This window comes from Adelges cooleyi, unplaced genomic scaffold (assembly GCF_023614345.1).
Source record: "Adelges cooleyi isolate 19-005CV unplaced genomic scaffold, UGA_ACOO_1.1 ACOO_flye_CR_arks_rails_tigmint_CR_PRNA_21, whole genome shotgun sequence".
NCBI lineage: Eukaryota > Metazoa > Arthropoda > Insecta > Hemiptera > Adelgidae > Adelges > Adelges cooleyi.
Window position 1 is genome coordinate 9,198,151 of NW_026095871.1, and position 23,366 is coordinate 9,221,516.

The 23,366-nt window shown below is 36.7% G+C and overlaps 1 protein-coding gene across 4 annotated transcripts in view; it reads right to left on the reverse strand.

The window, feature by feature from the left end:
• Nucleotides 1-23,366, reverse strand: part of LOC126834831 (kinesin-like protein CG14535) — a 113,670-nt gene that overhangs the window by 65,747 nt on the left and 24,557 nt on the right. Inside the window, exon 1 of one of the 4 annotated variants that reach the window (XM_050567021.1) lies at nt 14,441-14,541. The exons of the other annotated variants lie outside the window; for them this stretch is intronic. Coding sequence (XP_050422978.1) covers nt 14,441-14,442 — 2 coding nt within the window. The 5' untranslated portion in view covers nt 14,443-14,541. Of the gene's footprint in view, nt 1-14,440; nt 14,542-23,366 lie in introns of those variants that run through there. 4 annotated transcript variants of the gene reach the window in all.

Below are 23,366 nucleotides of genomic sequence, written 5' to 3' on the forward strand. Positions count from 1 at the left end.
GGGTAGGGTGACGTCACGATACCGAAACCCGATCACGTCGTCCAATACACGGTAGACGCGGTTGTCGTGCCGGTCACGTCTTCCTTTATCCTTCCACCTTCACATCATATCCTCGTCCTTATTCGCGTTTTTTCCCGCTTCTTCTTCTCCTTTTTTTTTTTTTTTTTTTAACCCACTATACGTTTTACTTTTAACTTTGACAGCCACCTCTGCCGCGCACGGTACATGTTTTGAATATTTCACCCCCTTCTCTCTACATAATAGCTCCGAAGAAACCTCAATTTCTTCGGCAACCCCCCCCCCCCAGGCAAGTGCCCGCCCGGTGTCGGTGGATATATTTTTATTATTTCTCGTGTCCGACGTAATAACACGGCGAAAAAAACATGTCCCGCAATATGGGAATTCCATATCATGTATAATATTATTATATTGCCGAAAGGTCGCCGCCAGAACAAGACTAGAGTTTTATATTTCGTTTTTCAATTCGCTCGATACGCACCGCACGTGGACTATTATGTAGATTCCATTTCGAGCAATGTGTTTTCGTCTGTAAGTATACTTATTAGAAAATAGTATGGAAAACAGCTACTTTTCAAAAATACACTCTACCAACAGTAACGCAATTCAGTCGTACAGTTTTACATTACACAGTTATATTTGTTATATGTTTTAGACGAAAAAACGTTTCACATAACGTATAGTTTATTGTACAAAAGAAATCCAAATTAATTTGTATTACTCACATATTATATGTGTTTATCAAACGTAAAGAAATTAGTTCACCGTTTTAAAGAGAAGTAAGTACACACGGAAAAGTCCACTTAAACGTTTTTGGTATTGAGACGTTATATTTAAGCTAAAATGTTTTCAAATGAAACTTTTTATAAAAATGAATTAAACTAAAATCAATTTTCTATAAATAACAATAGTAAAACATACAACAGGTACGTCTTGAGACTATTTTTAAAAAAAAACGTTACATGTACAAATTGTTTTGTTCATTTGGCAGAGTTTAGACATCCTTGGTTTTATTATTATAACATAATATTTATTGGGAAAAGGGGACGAGACAGATTTGTAGAAACGCCATTAGGGAAATTGGTCGCAACAAATCTAGTAGAAAGCGAGATAACGCAATATATAAGATTCAGAGAGTAACAACATGGAAAGAGTATTGATAAATTATTTCGGGTACAATGCGAATGAGGTAATATAGACCTCCGGACTGCTACCCTATACCATTACCGTTAACCGTTAACAGAGATAGCCTCGTTGACTTATTGAACCCTATTTTTTTTTTTGAAAAATAATAGAAGAAATAGAAAAACAAATACATTTTTTCAACAACCGTTTTCCTTTGATTCTAGTTGGACCTTAGAATATATTATATTTAATAAGGGAAATGTCTTTACGGTTATTGTTGAACACACACTGCATATATGAAAACATGTACGCATAATGTTACTTGGAGAGTTAAAGTTTAAATAAAACGTTGTTGCACGTTTTTAGGTCATAGTCGTTTGAGCTTTACGACGCAACGTTGTCGAGGTGAAGGTATATTAGACGAATACAGTCTGCTCATACGTTAATTGTCCGACGTCTCAAGACCTCTTTACTTTTTTACCTCCCTCTTTTGTTATCCGAAATGACTCTTGGCCTAACTTTGTGTGAAATATCATGTAAACCAGTACACAACGACTTGACAGTAATATTACCGAGCAAGGTTTTTGCCGTGTAAGCGTTCATCCGCGTTTCTTAGTTTTTCCGGGCACTTTAACCGTTAGTCCGTTTATCGCAACTACTTTTATTTTTATGGTCTTTTTGATAAACGGCACTTTTCGTTTGCCGGTCGGCGGCGGTACAAGGGTATTTTTCATTTTGCCGCTCCCCGAGTCGCCGGGCGAAACAAAAGTATGATGACGACCGTACATATATAAATTAGCAGGTTGTGGAAAAGTTTTCGGCCCCAAGTTTTTATCGTCTCGACATAGTCCACCCCAAAGGCCAAACGTACGTATTTCCAGCGTGCGTTCTGCGACGGGTCGGCGGTTATCTATAAGTCCACATCTGCGTTTTGCCATGTAATCGCATAATATGTATAAACGGTCAACGTTCCTGTAATGGGATTAACTACAGCCGGCAGCCGGATGAGTGGTCGTTTAATAGGGGATCGATCGGCAAATGAGCGCTAAGCACTTTATAACAACTGCCATATGTACAACCAACGACAAGCTGCTGATAACGGTCGTTATCTTTACAGCGAATTCAAGAGTCAAATCCGACTCTCGAGAAAAGAGATATCTAGGTCGGGCGTGTTTGTTAAAGTTATGAATACAACTTTTGGCCACTCTAGCTGTATTATCGTCTGAGGAGATTGGAGATTTTTTTTTTTTTTTACTGGCCATAGCGATTACAGAGAATTGGACCCACTAGCCGCATTATATTAAGGGAGATAAAGAGCGTTTCTGTGTGTTTTTTAAGCGTTTCGTCGTCCCCCGAGGTAGGTAGAGGTACTTGTGTGTATGTTATACGAACGGCGGCAGAAGTGAAGCGTTTCGATAAAAAATAATATACGTCTCGTACTTTTATTATATAGGTGCCAAATGGCGGCGGCGAATGCATTATAGGCAAAGTCACCATTTATATAAGTATATACGTTCCGGTGACGTATTCGCCCCACCTGCTGCTGCTGCTGCTGTTGTTGTCGCTCGGTGCATATCACATAAACGAGCTTACTGTTTATTATTATTATTATTATTACCCGTCTCGGCGGGGATGTATGGCATTTTTCAGATTCAACCATGTAAAGCGATGTTGTTTTTTTTTTTTTTTGTTTATACTCAAAGACGTATGGGAATAGAATATTATATGGAAAAGGCTCTACGGGGAGGTGCGGTCCCGCGCTCTGTTTAGGGGTTTTTTTTTATGGCCGAAAATCGTTTTCTCTCCCTATAAGCTGTTTTTACGGGGCCGCCGCCACAGAGTGTCTGGTTCCACGGCCTCCGAACGATACAATATATCCTTGGACCCATAAGCCACGCGTCACATTTTTATTATAATGTAACACATCGGAGCACTTTAAGAATATACCGCCGAACCTATTGTGTTTCTTTACAGCGGCCGAATCGCGTGACTTGAATTTATATACACCCGCAGTCTTACCCATCATTCCACGAACCCACCCCTGAGCGAAAAATTAAGCGATACTTCCCCCCCCCTTTACTGCACTATTAAAGTTCGAGTATAAAGCTATTGAATTTAATTGAAAGCGTTGGTGACTATAAAAAAAAAAATCTCAGATGTAACCGCCATACTTTTATTACACGACATTTCCGACACACGGACGTGGTTTCACGTGCGAGCCAAATAAATAAATTTCCGGTAATGTAGAAGAAGAAAAAATGTATATTGAAATGCGCTTCAGACGAGTTTAATGGTTGTATAGTAGTGCCGGATAAAACGACATTAGGTCAATATGGTTATTGTCTAAGCGTTATAATCATAGATACTATAAAACGGTCATTGTTATGGAAATAAGTCATGTGAAGCGCACATAAAAATAAACACATTATGAATGGGGACAATGAGTATTTTGAAACCGTTTCAATATCAATAGAACTTACAGGTGGGCTGTCGGTGTAAGCTGATAAAAAATACCACAACGGTGGCGACTACACGGGTCATGTGTATGGGGAAAATGTAGAAAAAATGATTCAATGACTCATGTAAAAATGTAAACATACCTATAATAGTATGTCAATGAATTGGCAGAATAAATCTAAGACATTATAACAGTCAATCTGTGTAGTTCAATTTAACACTTAAGAAATAGCCAATTATAAGGTACTATAATAATTATATCGTGCGACTTATTTTTACTTAAAATCTAAGTATTAGATACTAAGCGTATATACTAAGTGTTATTTAGTAAACTGAGAACATTAAAAATTCTTTTGGTTTTCTTTTTATGTCTATCAATGACATATTTGAGAGAGGGTTGACATTATATTTAAAAAAAAAAAAAATTCAATAAAATTTAAGTTAAATATGCCAAACCCGTGTTATAAAATACAAATTTCCATAAATATATTTATTTTGAATTTTTTCTTCTCGGTCATTTATAACAGCTGAGGTAGGTTGGTTGTATTGTAATCTACTGCCTTTTTCTTAATAACACAAGTGGTGGTCAAAGAAGCGCAGACTGTTTGATAATACTCCTTGTATTTACTCTATTGTTAAATTGATCTGCTTCTTCGGTTATTGTGTAATCATTTTATTTAAGCCGAAATCGTAATTGTTTTCTATCGTGGAAAATTCAGGAGCTTGTCAGCTGTAAACGTTGAGATTGAAATCGATAAGAAGATATTATCGCGTTGTCTCTGTAACATTTTTACTGTTGCACAACAATAGACTTTTCGACAGGACTGAGAGCAATTTTTGTGCGAGTAAGCATATAAAAAAAAAACGACCGATAGCAATACACGGCAAAACAGATTTAAAAAAGATAAAAAAGAAAAAAAAAATGTGAAATAAATGTACTTGTACAGGGCCGAAAGGCGTTCTTTTTGTTGTTCGCCAAACTGTTAATTAAACTTTCTCCGGTAATTTTCCACGTGATGCGAAAGTGCACACAATAATAATTTTATATACACAACTATTATTTACAACGAGGCCGTTATGTATATATATATATATATATCATATACCGAACACTATCTTCGGGGGTCTTTTGGACGTGCCTGGGATTTATGCGGTACCGCCGACCCCACACCTACGTACCTATTGCTTGTATAATAACTGAGTATATTATATAAATGAAAATAAAAAAAAGTCCAGAAATCCGTTAAGACTCGTTCGCGCGGGGCGTTTATCATTAATAACATTGCGGCGTGCGTATACCGCGGACGCAAAATTCGTTTTTGGCCAAACGAAAACCCCTCCCCGTCCAACCAGAGTACTGTAAAATAATAATAATAATACTTTGAAATGTTGTACGTCACTTCCCCTCGGACCACGAAAATCCCTCCGCTTCCAAAATGACTAACGGACCTAATAACGCTATTAAACATGTATGCGAGCACGTCATGTCATCCCCTCGGCCCCTAAGTTTGACGGACCATTAAATTTGGCCATTTAAATGGATTATAAATACCAACTGCACGATAATACTATATCGGTGGATCAATCAGATTTAAACAATTTATATGTAATTTTTCGTTTATTTTTTTTTAACCACGTGATAAAAGAACACAGTAATAATTAATAACGGATCAGATATTTATGGTGAATTTTATTTTGTATTTTTTAATCACGTATTATAAAACCACAAACAGTAATTATATAAATGTCTATATGCAGGCTAAAATGACAATGGCAGGGAAAAAAGAACGTACGGTAACGTGTTGGGTATTTTTGACAACTTTACAACATGGCCATTTCAAAGTAGTTATGTATTTGCCTACCAGCGAGCATAATATATAGTTTTGTTTGGTACAACTTCAATAACAAAGAAAGTTAGACAGCGGTTTTTGATGCAGGTGTTCGGATTTTCAGACGTTACTGATCAAGTGACGGTATAGATGCGTCGGAAATTAGGTATTTTCGAAAATTAACGAATAATCGTTCACTAGTTAACAAACACTGGTAACAATTCATTGTTACCATTGTTAGAACACATTTTATAATACCCTTTCTAATAATAATACCGTTGAAATAATTCTATTACCACTATTTATTGCAATAAAGTTAGTTAAACATGTTAATACAAAACTTGTATTGTACCAGGTATTCGTCCAAAGCGTGGCATAGAAATATTAAAATGTACAGGCTGTTGTTTCAACTGTTGGTATTTGTCGTTAAACGCGCTCATCACCACTTGTAGGGATAGGGTTTTATAATATTTTTACTGTTCTGTTTTGGCCGTACACAACAGCTGGAGGATACTAGGTCAGACTCGTGTAACTCAATTGTCCAAAATTATAATTTAAACGTCACGGTCACCGATGCGCGCCGCGGTATTCGCATTAAAGAAAGTTTTTTCCCTGTGGCATTTACGGTATTCCTGCGTTTAATGACATACGAGCCTATATATCTATATATATATATATATATATCCTATATACGCTGCATACGTGAGATCCCTTATATTATGTACATACATGTCTGGAACGTGGATCACAGTCTAAGCCTTTACCGGATGGCATCATATTATAAGGTCTGCGCCTATATAATCGACCGCCGCTGAATATTTTATATTTTAATTAAATTAAAAGTAGGCATTTATATATATATATATATTATACGAGACATAGAGAAAAAAAGAGTTCCTAATTTTCTTGGAACAGAGAAGTTGAGATGAACTGGATAATTTTTAATTAGGTAAACATTAGAAAATATGTGTAATATTTCAATTGATTTATTAATTAAATATACCGGCGATTTTCCCTACCTTCTACAATAACGGAATATTATTTATTTAAATGGAAATATAACTTATTAATCTCACAGGCTACTTCGCAAGAAACATTTGGGCCGTTAGATTTGTTGAATTTCGAACAAATAACATTGCTCATAAATCACAAGCCATAATACTTTGGAAACTCATCGAAAAGTTTGTCAATCGAGAAGTAATAAAAAGCAAATAAAGTTTGAACTCGCGTATTATTACAAGTCATAATTAACAGTGAACGATATACCTACGAGACGGGTTTTAGTTTTAATTAATTTCTTAAAATATATCCACTAAAACAGTCTGTTGTGAGTTATAATAATTTGTAGATTATAACTTATAGCGTTGTTTTTTTCATAAATTTTTTCTTCACTCAACTCATTTTGTTTTGTGGTCGAGACGATTATGAGGGGAGACGGTTGCTAATATTATTATGACACGTCTCTACGCAGTGTACATTTGATTCGACTGAACCCCACCGGATTTTCTCACGTGCCGCCTACATGTGTTGAAAGCCTATGCAAGCAATTCTCTGTGTATCGATGACAATATTGTTTTGGTGTGTTGACTTCGTATGTGGGCGAGACACGCGCTTGGTTTTCTTTAGATTAAAGATCCACGGTAAAAACAACAACCTGACCTCGTACCAGCTATTCGGATATATTTTCCCCGCGGTCAACCGAAATGCGATTACGTTTAGGATAATTTCCAAACGAACGGTTTCGCATGCCTGTGCTCGGGGACTAATAGTTTGTGTGAGGGTGAAAAAAAAGCCGAATTTTCACCGCGAGGGTCGTCCGGGACGTATTAATGTGTATCTACGTGTGCTATGTGGTTTCGGCCAAAGAAAACACGGCCAAAGGTTAATTAAGGTATCGTCGATCTTGAGTGGATCTCGGGACGACTCTTTAATCCTCTACAGACGCACTACTATCATATAATAATATTATATAATACTATCAGCTATGTGTGTGTGTGCAAATGGCGTCGGCTCGTTTTGCTGTCCGCACGTCGAACCAGGAGTCTGTGAAATTGGAAATTCGCATCCTCCCCCGACCCTCAACCCCAAGGACCTCTTCCGGAGGGCACGCGGGCATCTGCGTATTATCCGGCCGACGATGATGGCGTTGGGCAGGACGAGCGAGATGAAAACCATACGACGGTGTGGAATCGTAGAGTTTTCACGCATGGCGGCCAAACCGAATCATCATCATCATCGTCATCGTTATAATGATAATTTTACCCAATCTTATACATGTAGGTATAGAAAGATACCGGACGAGAGACAGAGCATGCAAATATAATGGTATTCCTTTACGCGGTCAGGAGCAACGCTTGAGGGGTAAAAAAAGTAAGCATAGATATCTATCTTATAGGGAAAATAGAATAACGTTAATAAAGCGATTCGATTCCTATATACGCTGTGCAATGTAAAGTCATTATTTTTAAAATCATTATACATACATTTATCGTCATAGCCTTCGCGATGCCGTTAAAGTAAAAACGGTCAAAGACGATTGACGCAAAATACAATTAAGTACATTAGAATTATTATTATAATTGTACTTATTTTAAATTTCTCTTTGACTGTAATGAAACATGACATAAATATAACCACGAGTTCAATTTAAAGCGATTATTTGATATTTTTCTAGGTAAAATCTACATTTTAATTATCTGCATTTACCATTTAATGAGTTTTCAAATAGTTCAAGATAGGTAGTTCGCAATTAAAATTAAATACCAATTTATAGCGCAACCGCGAGTGATATGAAATACTAATTAACTACAGTTGTTAAATAAATCAGTATATTATTATATAAAAAGAATAAATATAATCTGTATGGTTAGTTAGCAACCAGCGTCGTCGTCGTATGAATTAATTAATTTAAATAAACTTGTAATTTGGAAAATTAAATATTACCGTTAGCGATATTTATCAGGGCATCGAAATAATACAAGTAGGTACTTCATACTACTCATAATAAAATAATTACTACTTTATTTACCGGTTAGGTTAGTTTTACGGTAACAGTGATGTTTTTTACTGAATTTAGTTAACGGTAGTTAGCGCCTACCCGACCGTTGTAGTTACAAAACAAATTTACAATAATTTTACAAAAGAGTATGTTATTAATGTAACTAATATTGGTTCAATAATACCTATAGATTATATCAATGTACCGAACAGTTGTTTTATTATCTACAATTTGTCATATTAGTAAAATATTTATCACTGAAAGCAATGAATAATCGTGTTTATTCGTTTCACCTGCGTTAAATAACAAAAATATAAAAAATAAATACAAACTATCTGATCCACCGCAATAAATATTATGGATTTAGTTAGTTTATTATAAAGTATAGATTCTATGCTTGTTATAGTTTTTGAACGGCCAAGTGACATGCATAATTAGCATTAATATTCGTTATTGCACCGAGTATAGTGAATACGATTAAAAATGGATTTAATGCGTACCGAGTTGATTTTAATCAATGCTTTAATATCATTGGTCTGGGTTTATGTGTGGTACACCCGAAACGGCTAACGAATGGCAAAGGGATAAAGCTAATCGAACTTTGTACATAGTCATTCGTGTCGCATCCAAATATGCCGGGCTGGTGATTAATGGACGAAGGCCGTACGTGCGCGCGTGCCAAGAGGAAAAGTGTCAAAATCAGCCGACTCATTCGGTGCGCCGTGTAGATAAAAAATAAAAGTTTTTTTTTTCAAACACAGGTTTTCAATTTAACTCGACAGTAAAAACGCCCGGAGCACGTGAATTCCGGATGTGCAGCAAACGCGAAGGCAAAAAGGTTTGGAATGTCGCCGAAAAGATCTCTCGAAAGCGTTTGTTTTTCCTTGCGAAAAAAAAAAAGAACACTTATATGGTCTACGCGAGATCTACAACAAAAGTCAAGTTTAATTACAATTGTAAAAAAACGTTTAAGTTACTTTTCTGCTTAACTTATTCAAATAAACTATAGCTGTTGTTGTCTATTCTCAATGCTATCGCCGGAGCTAATATTTTCGATATACCTACATATAATATTAAATGTACACTAAATTTGACTATATTTTTTGCAGGATTTCGGTGTTAGTAAGTCCTTGGATCGGTTGTCATTGACAATCAACCGCCTCGACCTAACCGACTTGGTTATATAACCTGGCAAAAAAAAAACACCCATGAACCCCGTTGTTGACATTCGAGGCTGTTGATTTTCACGGCAGTGGTTTTTGCCCAAAGTCTAGGCAACCCGAAATAGTGACCGTCGGGTAGAGTAGTTTTTGACTGTTCGCCGGCATGATAATAAGTCACCGTAAGCTCGCGTGGGGAGGGCTGATGCGCCGCTATACTGACTATTATAATTCAACGGAGACCACCACCACACGACGTAGATACACGGTGCAGGGCCAAAGCGGATTTATTATCCGGTCGTGCGCGTTTTATTGCTAATAACGTGCGACGCGACGGACCGGCGGAAGAGGTGCCGCCGTTGCACTCGAACCGTTTTTGTTTATGCGTTTTAACGGCCGAGTATCACGCGACACATCGTGGTGTTTTTATTTTTATTATCATAATAATATATGGAAAACTACCGCCGCCACCCTATCGTATCACCCAGGTGCTCGTTTTACCGTTGTACAGTAAATAAAACATCGGTATAGCCCGTCCAGTGGGTTTTCCTCGTGTGCTACTATATGCCAACACACCCCTCGCGCATAACTGTTGTAATTACACTTGACGTTGTCTAACTGCGTGTAATAACTTTCTGCATTCACAATGAATTCATTATGAAAACAATGGTCAAGTTTATTACCTATATTGGACAATATTTGTATGGTCTTTCGTGAAAGCTGTAGAAAATGTAACTTTAAGAGGGACACGCGAGGGCGGTATTTACAGCAACCGTGTACAAATTTTACGGAGGACAGAGAAGAACTTTACCCATGTGATACCGTTTTTAGTTTTTTGATAACTTGAGCACATTTTTTTTTCTTTTGTTTATAAACAAATATTAAGAACGTATACAATGCCCAACTCGGAGTGCAACAATATCGGTAAAACAATATTGTTAATTGGCGAACAGACGGTAGGCGCGCAGAGACCACGGATATAGTTCCTACACGCGCGCGCTGTTGTTTTGCCTATGCGGTGCACCTTAAAATATGCGGAAATCCGGCTGGTGCCGCTTTACTCGGCATCATACCACCGTTAGTGTAATTACTACGGCGGCGCACCGTGGTTATGAATTTTTTACAAAAACTACCCGGATTGCCGCAAAGTCACCGCGGTCCCCTTCGGCCCGGGGTTAGTCCGGCAAGGGTTGACGGAGCTGTGTCAAATTAAAGCCGTACTAATCCCTCGTACACGAGCACGTATAACAGCGAGCTGCCATTATAAATGCAAATCCCGACCGGAGCCCCGGCATCCTTGTCCGATACGGTAATCCCACGGTAGACCACCACGGCGGGTAAAATTGAAAATTGATTATATGACCGGCAAAACGGCGACTCGCGTGTCGTTAGCCCTGAGACGGTTCGGCGTGAGGCGTCTATACAACGACCTTTGATGGCGAACGAGGGAGAGTCTTGACATTTTCCGTGTCTTCGGTGTACATTGTAATATGTTAAGTGGAAAACACGGGTTCACGGGTGTTTGAACACTTAATAACCGGCCGAAGAGTCGTCGTACAAAGGGTAACGCAAGGCCGAAGCGGTAAGCGTTAGATAGATAGGCTGGGAAATTTAATTTTCTTTTATAACGCGCCATATATTAGACGTGTTAAAATGTACCGGCTGGTGTCATTAAAGAAGAGCCGTGTTATCGCGATGACGAAGGTTGTGGTGCAGAGAGCATAATAATAATAATTTAAAAACCCACATTGTATTCGGCTTAAAAGCGTCATAAGATAAAAACGCCATAGGGTTAGTAATAAAAATGTCGGGTAAACGGACACTAAACATGTCACGGAACCCGTCATTTTTTTTTACCGCTCTACTCCAAAAATTTGATTTAATACTAACAATAACGTCAAAGTATACACACACACACACACACTGTGGTAAATGAAAATAAACGTTTTATATCACCACAGATCGCGGGAGTATAATTTTTAAATAACAATTAGGTATAATAGCATGTAATATCTGATTCGAGTACATAGACCGTGTTTGGCTGAATTCAAACAACAACACAAGTCAGGCAGACTGAACGAATGGCCGACCTAATAGAAGTTTTTCATCAAGACCCGAAAAAGTGGCCTGTCGACTCTTCCTGTTGGGCGGGCGGCAAATGCAATTTCACCTTATGAGGATAAATCCTTGTCCACTCGACAGCACGTACAACGGCCGGTAACCACGGTAACCGTGTCCAAATCAAACCGGCGAGTCCACAGAGAGACAGCAGAGTAAACAAGAAACGATAAACTTGTTTGAATTTACCGAAGAGCCGATTGATTCTCGTCGAGGGGCAATTTTTGCGACCGCACGTCTTGTTAAATCAACCGGAATCACGCGAGAATGTCCTTAATGGGGAAAAAAACCCCAGAGGTAGAGGTGAGCGCGACTGGCATTCTTTACTTTATTATTTTCTCTCTAAAACCGAATAATATTATGGTAATAAAAGAAGAAAAAAACCAAACCTCCGAGACAGAATGGGAGAGAAAACACTAATAACAAATTCATAAGTTGTTGGCCAGATTAAGATGTGGTTGTAGAGGGGAAAATGTAACATTTCCCAATATGAAATACCAAATGCGCTAATAAAAAAACGATTCAAATAAAATGTTTTAAAGTTTTGCTAATGGAAAAATGAAACGATCATTTAATATTCAATTACACGTTTACGCACCCGCCGTTTCGAAGACTTCTTGGCGATAAGTAGCTTTTTGAAAATTGTTTAAAACGCGAGCAGTCAGACTGACATTTTTTCATGGTTCTCAAGTAGAAGAATGGTATTGAAGGCGTCGTGGATCAGAAAAACAGCAAGACGATCAATGGCCCTATTCAGTGCATCCTTGAGGAATTTTCCATTCTACCACTACTAGAATTTCTGTCACTCCAAAGGATGAGTTTATAGGGTTTTGGACGTGTACATAAAATAGTTCCTACATTTTTTTTGCCACCCTTTTTAAAAGCATGAACGATGACAACAGACAGAATTTAAAAACCTGCACACACCAGTGTTATTCAGACGTTGTGCAATGAGAACGAATAATAATCTTGCCGCACTCGTTTAAACGGTAGCCACGAATTTCGGAACGTTTAAAAATAAACCACAACATCATCACGTTGCATTGATAACCCTTACCTACTTGTCCGCCGTTCAATCAACGCCTGAAGACCAACCGGTCGTCACGTTAATGAGTGTAAATGGCATTCTTCGTCGATTAAAGTCTTAACCGAAAATCGTGTACATTTCTCCAACAGGTTAAGCGATGCGGTACGTTTTGACGGAATGCCAACGTTCTGTTGATTGAGACATTTTAACAGATATTTTTTTTTTGGATACCGAGAAGATTTCGTAGCTAAGCCAAAATAATATTTATATTTGATTTTGCTAAAGAGAGCGAAAAAAAAACGCTCTGTTCTAGAATTCTGGAGGGATGATTAAATTTAAGAAATGTCCATAGTATTTTTATTCTCTTTCGGCCGACCGATATATTATTAGTGTGCTCGGTAATCGATGTCTTGGACGGAAACCAAAAACTCACGAAATGATTAAAACATATATAAGGAACGAAAATACAAGGAGCGGCCGTACAGTGTATGTCGGGTAAATATTTTTCGGTTTACGAATCGAGCGTCCCAAGTTACACACTCTAAGTGATTGCAGGTAATCATATTTGCCAAGCCAGTCGGTTGTTTTTCGTCTCGGTTGTTTGGACAATTCTCTAAGCAAACACTGTCACTGGTTGTGGTAAATAGACAAAGTTTTCACTTTTTGTTCTTGGTCTCGATATCAGATAAATCCACAAGTATATTAGGTGAAAAAATATTTTATATTGAACATAACATAATATGAATCACTACCACGACAACTTCATAAGTTATTATTGAATATTTAATTGTAAAGAATTCTTTTTTTATAACTTATTTATTTTGCTTATATTATGAGTATGTCAAATATTATGTAAAAAAAATAAAAAATAATTACTTATAGAGTTAAAATGCTTTTCATCGGGTACATGAGAAATGTTAAATTTAAAACTACAGTAAGATACTAGTAATGAATTGGTTTTATTAAAATAACAAATTATTTAGGGTATAAAATAATTGTGTGCTCTAAATTTTGGACACATTTGTTTAAAAACCATTATATTTTAACTCAAAAACATGCAATATACTAATTGGAAGGAAAACGACAAACTCAAATGCAATTTTATTGTCATTAAAATAATTCAGTAATTTTAAATTTTAATACAAATCGTTATAAAATAATTATTATATTTAAATGTAATGATTAAGGGAAAAGTCAATTTTTAATATTTAAGTTAATTGTATTGTATTGTCAGTTATTTGTGTAGACAGAAAAAATGGTTATTAAATTCTATGGAAAAAATTACACATTTATATTAGCATTATACTATTAAATCGGAGGAATAGATATTCAATCTCAATACTCATAATAAACTTCCAATACTATAAAACGTAAAAAAAAACCTTAAAATTGTTTGTAGCTTAAACGACTTATCGAAAATTTTGAAGTATAATTTTCCGCTTGGGTCAAAAGCCCAGTTTCACAATTTTGGATGAAAAGTAAGCAAAAAAAAAACACATTTTTAGCCAAAAGTTCTTGCTAGTTTTTTTTTTTTTAAGTTTGCATTTTATAATAATTCGAATGAGTATCGCCTGAGGTCAAGATCATAAAAACAACTTTTACTAAAACTATCGCGGTAGTGTTTTATATTTTTTTTTTCAAAGCGTCGTGCAAAATATATATAAAAAAAAAAAATTAATTAAATATTATCATATTTTTTTATACTGACATGTGTTATGATATGGACGTCCAGAATCACAGCTGTGTGGGCGAACGGAGAGCGAGCAGTCCGTACGGCAGCGATTCACCACGACCGGCACGTAACTGAACGTAACCGACTACCGCGTTGAACCGTTGGCGTGCGACACAAGGCGCACGGTGCGCACACGTGACCCAGTACACTACATTCTTGTCAAATAGAGAATTCAATGCAGTTAAACCCTTTCCGTCTGTGTCCGTTTTTTTCCCGACGCATACCCCTTTTCATAATATCTCATAATATTATACATATTATTATCATCATCATCATCATCGCATTCCGCACAGGTAGGTAACGTTTCATCCCATATGATATATTTTATTTTTTTTTACCGAGAACATATTATTTTGATCCTCTTTTCCTCCCTTTTTTTTTTTTTTTTTTGTTCTCTCTTGTCAAACTCAAAGAACCGCCGACGGGAACTCGACGAAACTCGAAAAAGTTTACAAATACCTGTTACAAAGACACGGGTCTAAAAAAAATTATCTCAATTTTTAACGAAAATAAATATCAATACTCGTTTGCGTTGTCATTCGTTTTGTATACAAAAGGAAGGTACTTGTATTACAAAAAGTTTTTATTTCCAATAAACAAAGAAGAATGCCATCATTTTATCCGTAAGGCAAACCATATCGGCTAAGATGAGCAGGACTATAAAATTCGTTTTCCACTAAAGTTGTATGAGGTTAAAATAATTAACAAATATGTATTATTTCTTTCTATGTTTTTCACGATAAGTTATCGTGTATCACTAACAGAATGCATATTCGTTTGCGTTAAAATAAAAATTATGATATCTCTGGGACTAGTTCTACAGAAAAAAGTATTAATCAAATTTTATCAAATTTTGCAATGTGCTACAAAAAAATCTAAAATCAAATATATATTCAGCGAGAAAAAGCATATATAAGGTTGCAAAGTTTGTTCAAGTATAAGTTTAAGTTTGTCCTACAGTACACAATTTACAATAAAAAACCTCACAAACAAAATATTGACACTGAAACTGCAGTTCTATTATCGCTTTTGATGATGTTTGACTAGTGAACATTTCAGCTATCATTATATGTACTGTGTAGTATAGTGTTTTAGTTATTTAACTTTTCAAATTACATCAAATATTTGTAATACAAATTCACCGATGTTTATTCACCGTTGAAATGTGTTGTGAAATATGTATAAGACGAACAGAACTTACCTTATTTGAGTTAGTACGATACGAGCAGATCTTTTGGTAAATTAATAATACACATAAGCGCGTGAATTTTTAACGAGTAACTGCGACGCTTTAGGTTTGCTCAACTTAACGTCGCGCGTGTCACCTAAAGTACGTAAAACACATTCTACTCGTATGTAGAAAAAAAAATGTCAACGATCCTTTGAGTCAGTGAAATCCCTTTAAAGCCCGAAACGTTTCCGGAACGACCGGAAATCCGATTCTAATTTGGAATTCTTAAGAGATTAGAAGAGCGAGTTTCGGAGGCGCTCGCTGAATAAATGAGACGGAAAACAAAACTCGTGGCGTTCTAGGGTTGTTGCAGGCATTCCAACCCGATTAATTTGACGTGCCTCTTAATGAACGCTGTATCGTTCCCTTCGCATTGTTACAGGTGGCCTATTGAATAAATTCATCTGACAACGTTGTCTCTTGTTTCCGAAAAAAATAACTAAAACTTAAAATAAACATTGGATTTTATGTGCGTACGCACAACAGTCGAATTTAAATCCCGACGAACAATAATATTATAATATTGGATTAACAAAATAGTTAAACAATAATCAATTACTAGCCAACGAATTATACACCGATATTTATTGGGCGCTGAAAAAGATAGGAAATTAAGTTATATTTATTTTATGTTGTTTTTGTATAATATGATCTGAATTTTTCATAGTATAAAAACAATATGAAAAAAAAAAGTTTAATTTCTCATTAAACCCTATGAGCTATTTAGTAGCCCATGATAAAATAATCGCCCTGTATATAAGATTTAAGCTTGTAAATTATGACCTAACCTCAGTCGTCCACCTGTTGCCGTTGTTGTACACTTGAGTTTGCACTAGAAGAGCCTTTTTCTTTAATGAATTTAAAAAAAAACCAAAAGCGATCATTTGCACAAAAGGATCGTGCGGTATATACTATATATTAAACATTTTGTTATCATTATGCCGAGACTTATGCCCCTTTCACACGTGTACACGTTATTTGAAACAACTATACGGCCTACGGTTTTAACCACGACTACTTTTGTTTGCTATGCAGTTATTGAATTATTACAAGCATAATGCTAGACCGCTTTGCAGGTACTGTGTTTTGCTCGCATTGTGCACCGTCGTCTTCGCCCCCAAACAAAAACAATCGTGTGCTCGTTGACTTGTCGAAAGTTTCATTAACCCCGTGGACATAAATCATATTATAAGAGATGTTAAGTTCGGTCTCTATACGGTAGTGGCGACCCGGGAAATCCGTTCTAATGTTTATAATATGTATATATTATAAAGGGCCGCCCAATGCAAATTCGAACGACGAGCAGCCTTTACACAGCCTTCGGCCGTTATGTTCCCCGCACGGCCTCGGGTCTAAAGCTCGCCGTCGTATAACAATTAAGTGAATCCCTGGCGGTGCTCGAAGGCAACCTACTATCGCACACGAGATAATGTCAACAACCTCCATAACCGGGATATCTCCCATGCGTAATTAACACTCCGGGTCTTAAGTCAATAATATATAGGCGGCAGTTCCGTCTCGAAAGAAAGGCTACCAGCATAATGGTGGGGGTAACACTGTACAGTTGTTATTTGTCTTACCAAAAGCATCGACGGCCTAAAGACCTTTATTATTCACTGAGACTGAATGGCCACGAGAGTTATGGGGTAACTTGTACCCTATGCTTTATGGAGACGTTAATGTACATTTTAAGGCGAGATCCAGTAACATTGTCTTCGTCTATATTATAAAATCTTGGCTGGCGCAAGATAATCGAATCCAAGTAGTTACTCTCGATTAAAGGCCCCCCAACAGAGCGTAGTCTTAAAACAAGTCAGAGTTCTTTAATTAGGGATGCAAACAACAAATACAACATTTTCCAGTTTCGGTTAGTTTTTTTATCGGGTTAAACAAATATTTACGGTACCACATAATATGTTTGGCTTTATTAACCCGTTTCAAAAACCCAATAGAAATTATGTTTTCATCCATAATTTTAAGGTTATGGATTTCAAACCGGTTCTCAAAGATATTTTTTTAGATATATTTGGTATTAAGCGAACATTAAATGATTGAACATGGACTGATATCAAATTATATAAATTTAAAAACAGTTTAAAAAAATTTACATTATTTATGAAAAAATAATAAAAAATAGTCGATATTTACAGCATAATGGTTTTATGTTATTATGTGTGTATAAGCACTGATCAAATGTATTTAGTAGATCTTGTTTTTAGTTAAAATATTACTGAAACCAAATAAAAGTGCATAAGAAGTATTTTAAATATTTTCTTAATAAGTCTATCTCTTACTATATATAAAAAAAAAAATTAAATAAAAATAAAAATCAGTTTGATGATAAGTTTTTGATTTAAGTTTTCCGAACCATTTTTAAAGATATATTTCTGGTACTGCTTAATGTTATGAAAAAACCTGTATCTTTATATCTTTAGCTCCAGCCACAAATTCGTGTTACTACATTTTTACAGATTGTTTTTTTTTTTTAGGCATACCTTCCGGATATTTCAAATCGAATTACCTTATAACTCATTAACTTGCTCGATCAACGAACCCAAGTACACTGAATCTGCGTCGAATGTAAAAATAGGGGACGTTTGCGCGAAATTGAATTTCGAGTCCATATTCATAAAATTCCTGCGTTGGTCACTTCGGGCAATGACCGATTGTGTAAATAAATCAAACTGTATCAAGACCCTTGGCGTGCCGGAAGGATCGACCGTACACGTAGCGTGTAATTGAATCATATTATTCAAAATCGATCGGCGAGACTTAATTTGGAGACTCGTATGATAAACGCGAACGTGTCAGGTGCACGTTTTCGGAGAGAGGGGATGGAATACACGTGTAGGTATTGTTAATATTTTGTGTTGTTGTTTTGGGTGTTTTTTTTTTTGCTTCTGCTCTATAATAACGTACACGTTAATTTGATCGAGGTCCGGTGATTAACGACATTCTTCTTGCAGTTGTCAGAGGCACACGCGACACGGTCTGACAAATGATGTAACTTTTGCAATACCGCGCACGACCGGCAAACAGAGATATAATAATAATAATAACGCATGACGTGCCCAAGCAAGGCCCTGCGCTTACCCGAGTTGCATTTCTCGTTTTCGCAAAAAAAAAATAACCCCTCCCCCTGAAAAAAATCTGTATTCTCCCGTCGTCGCCTTTGCTTGTAATTCACAAAAAAAAGAAGAACAAACAAAACCCCTTAAACGCTAAAAGTTTGAAGGATTTTTCGAAATACCGCGTCTCGTTAACGGGCATTGCGCGCTCAAGTACAGTGCACACGTTTCCCGAACCAAATTGAACGGCGAAAGTTGCATAATTATTATTTTTTAATTCATTGTGTGTCTGTTCGCCTTAAGCGTTTAATGACAAAACAACCGTTGCTCGCAGTAACGCGCCGACAATGTTATGCAATACTGTATACTGTATATTGTTATCGCCATTGATCATAAAATGACTAGTGTTATTACTTAAATTAATATTAAATTTTAGTCTTGACGCGGTTGAGCGTTTAAAATTTTAATGAGACAACAAAACAATTCCCGCTTGGCGTAATTATTACAGCAAAAACATATTTGAACGCACGCTGAAATTTCACGCGCTCTAATAAAGTTTTTAGATAAAAATTTTTAATAATCTCCGAGGCGTTAAAATTCGCAGCGTTAAGCATCTCACGCGTACTTAAACATATTTCCCGGGGGACGCACATTGAACGCGGCGTTTCTATTAAGTGTACTCTTATACTTTATAGTCCGACAACTGTTATATTATCCTTTTTCACAGCGTGGGTAGTTTTATTTTTACGGAAAACAGTGCGTTTGTTTTGAGACTGCGAGTTTAAAATAACACAATGCAGTCAATCCGTTACCGAGACCTAGATTCGAACAAGGGATCCTTTTTAAAGTATTTTTAAACTAAAATTTCTTCTTACACACAACATAACGAGTTTGACCTATAAAAAAACATATAGTAATTGGGCACTTTACTCGATTACGTGAAATATACTTGTACTTTTATCTGCCGAACAACTTGTGAAAACGAGAACTTACCGTGCCCATACCGTTTGGTTTTCCAATAATGTTTTTAACGAGTTTTCAACCCCGTTGGCGAAATAATACATAATATACTGTTGTAATATATGGTTAAAGTTGTTTATCTGTAAAAAAAAAAACCGGTAACATAAACCCAAACCGTGCGAATAAAATGTGTTCGGTATGCCGCCATCATAACAACAATAACGATATGTAAACCGAAGTAGTTCTGGCCAAAGTATTTCGGACCGAACATAATGTCTATCCCTACGCCGAGAACTTTTTAACCGCCATACTCGGCTCCGGGCTTAGATAGGTTAAACGATAAGGATTTACGATTTGTATTTCTCTGGAAAACCTCGGTGCCGGTTTACCGGGGATTTCGAACTGATCGGCAAAAAGAAATCCTACACCAAGACCCTAATGAAATTGGCTTGTTTATTAGCGGCGAGGTCTTCTCTCTCTCCTCTTCGCGAACCAGCTCACACAAATGCTGGCCTACCTACACACACGCGGCGTGGACATAAGCAATGATTACGGACGGAGGGCGAGAACGTGGCTGTTTATGCGCCTTGCTGCCTTGGTGGTAATCCCGTCCGAATCGAATCTCTTTATCGGTCAAGTGCGAGGAATATCAAACCGGAGGGTCCGTTGTTGCTTGGGGAATACTGATGGACCGAGATTTGCACCGTCAAGACCAATCGTAAAAACCAAAACAATAGCCGGTAGTCCAAAAGAAATCCCCAGCTGTTATATTCACGGGATCGTCTATTACCTTTTTCCAGGGGCCTAAACGCGTGACGTTTTATTGGAATGCTTTTTTTTTTATATAGTGTCATAAAACCAAGACGTTTTACAAAAAGCTTTTGCGTTGAATTTTTACTCGGCACGATATATTATTGCATAGGCCCACGGGTTGTGGCCAGACTGAATATGTGATGCTTTTTGACTGATTGAAAACAAGTAAAAACCGCAACGCTCTGGTGTCTGACACTATCATATACCTACTTGATGTCTCCTGCTGGCCTAAAGAAATCACGTGAATTTTCTAAGTAAATTGTCTAAACAGTGCGAGACACTGTGTGCAGGATGAATGTAATAGTTTTGCTTTTTGATAACGTTTTGTCCAATTATTTGTTGTGCAACAATAATTTTCTTCTCTAAAACTGTTTAAATAATGCCATCGACTTTTGATTTATAAAAAAATGTTATAATATATTCTAATGTCTGGCCGATTGCTGGTTTTTGTTTATTTCTTTAATTGCTTTTGAAGACCAAGCAAGAAAATAGTTGCAGGGTTTTAACATTAGTTTTAACCTTGTCAACTAATTAACCTTACTTTTTATAATTAGTAGAAACAATTTTCAACTTAAAAAAAATTATTCAGAACCGATAAAAGTTTTTTCTTTAGAATGGTTTTTAATATTATACGATTAATAGGTTAGGTTCGATAATTAGTTAGAGAGATAGACTTAATCGGTTTGATTCGCTTAGATTTAGATCATCATACTAATAACAATTAAAAACAAAATTGAAATGATTTTTTTATAATTATTTTACTGGAAAGCAAAATACACACTGTTGTTTCCAATATGTGTATTCCAATAATGGTCAGCTCCGTTTGTTGTTAATAATTGATAACTTTTTATTAGGCTGTGCCCTGAAATTTTTTTTTAAAAGGACTACAGGCCCAGAGGTAGTTTGTGGATATCACTTCTATTTTAACGGCTCATCGTCGTCGACGGCATATTCATAGGGTCGTGTGTGAACTGTACAATAATAAATAAATGTTATCTTAGAAGCGTTTCGCAAACAAAGCGTGGAAGCCAATAGCGTTTTGCCACCGTTCTAACGTTAAGACCACAGAGTTTAGCCATAAGTGTTTACACTGATAATCGCTTTTGAATATGGAAATATTTTACGGTTATGTAACCGTAGAGACGTGTTCTCCTCCTTTGGATAACTTTGGTATTAAATAATATTATACAACAATTTCTATTATAAGAAATCTATCTTTTCTTTGTCGCAAGCAAGCCGTTTCGCCGTTACCGCAAACGGCCCACCGGCCACCATCCATCTTGAGCGCGTCATTTTATGTTGTATATATACATTATAATAATAATATCTAGATGCGACTCGATACAGAAACAAGTCGGGATATTCGAACAGAACTACCCTTCAAACTATACCTATAATATGTTATACCGCCGACCGCTGTCCCCGGAGAGTGATGGTCCCTACCACCGCTGGACCTAATCGCTCGTGAAGGCAACAGCAATTTGATAAGAAACCGTATAACAGTGGCGTCGATAGCGTGCAGTAAAATAAAGAAAGCAGCTGTCTGATAAATGAATGTTAGAGCTTTGTAAGATTCACACTATTTTTATATATTAATCATCGAGTAAGTGAGATGAATTCGGTATGTACCTGGCTTGACAGTCGCACGACTAGACCTTTCCAAATATTAAATTCAATATAATTTTAAACAAAAATTAATATTACACTAATAAAAGAAAAACCTTCGAATCGTATCGCTCACAAAGGACGCGAACCCATTTCGCTGGGGACGAATCGAGCGACTGAGATGGTTGACGTCGCCGAGATAGGGAGATCAACTCGTTTAAGTTTAATTGATCAAAACGTAAAGAGCCATAATAAAGTTAGACGAGCGGCGCTGTTTGAATTACTGCGAATTTCTATCGTTTCGTCCTTGGAGGATCTGCGCTCATTGTGCTGCAGAATTGCGTTGAGAATATAAGACAACAGTGTACACAGTACCTACATCAAATGAACCAACGGGGTAAAATCTCTCAAAAGATCAATGGTACATTTGACCGGACAATAAAATATAATCAGGGATTTATTTTAATTTTTGATACAGATATAAGATAATGATTGATAGTCAATATCAATTTATACTCGATAATTTTTTTTTCCTACCAAAGTTGCATCGACACTTGTAATAATCCATATTATACAGGCCCACCTTTAATTCTGTGCGGTTGTAACATATTGTGCTCTAAGAGGCCGAAACGATTTCCCGGTTATATTTTATTTATTTACGACTTATAGGTAGGTAGGTACCTAATAAAAGTTTCTCGCTATAATAGGGTTTTGTCGTTGAACTCACAGTGTCGGTTTTTATGCTGATGATAAAAAAAAAAGCCTTTTATGCGTAAATTCCGTCTCGACTTTATCGTTTCCAATGACTTTTTGATGGTATTATTCCGATACGGGGCAAACACGCAGGAAAATTCCCTACCGAGACAAAGGACCCGAGGTACCGCGGCAACCGGGCGAGTAACAGTTGACCATCATAAAGTTGGATTTCTATCCCTTCTTTCCCGTCGTTGTCGTAAAACTCTCCAAAAGACCCTGGGCATTTAAACGTCGGCCGGCAGCGAACCCGTATTAAGCCAGCATCTGTTGACTGAAGACAAAAAAAAAAACCCATATAAAGCTGCGACGACTCCGGTCTTCTTTTTTTTCCCATTGCCCAAAAACACACAGATCCGGCCCCCCCCCCTCCTGCCTCTCGCCTTCGTCGCTGTGACCCCGGCAACAATCGCCTCCGTCCGATTTGCCACCGATTTAGACCCTAGCGGAGGGTCGTAATAGCCGATGGCTA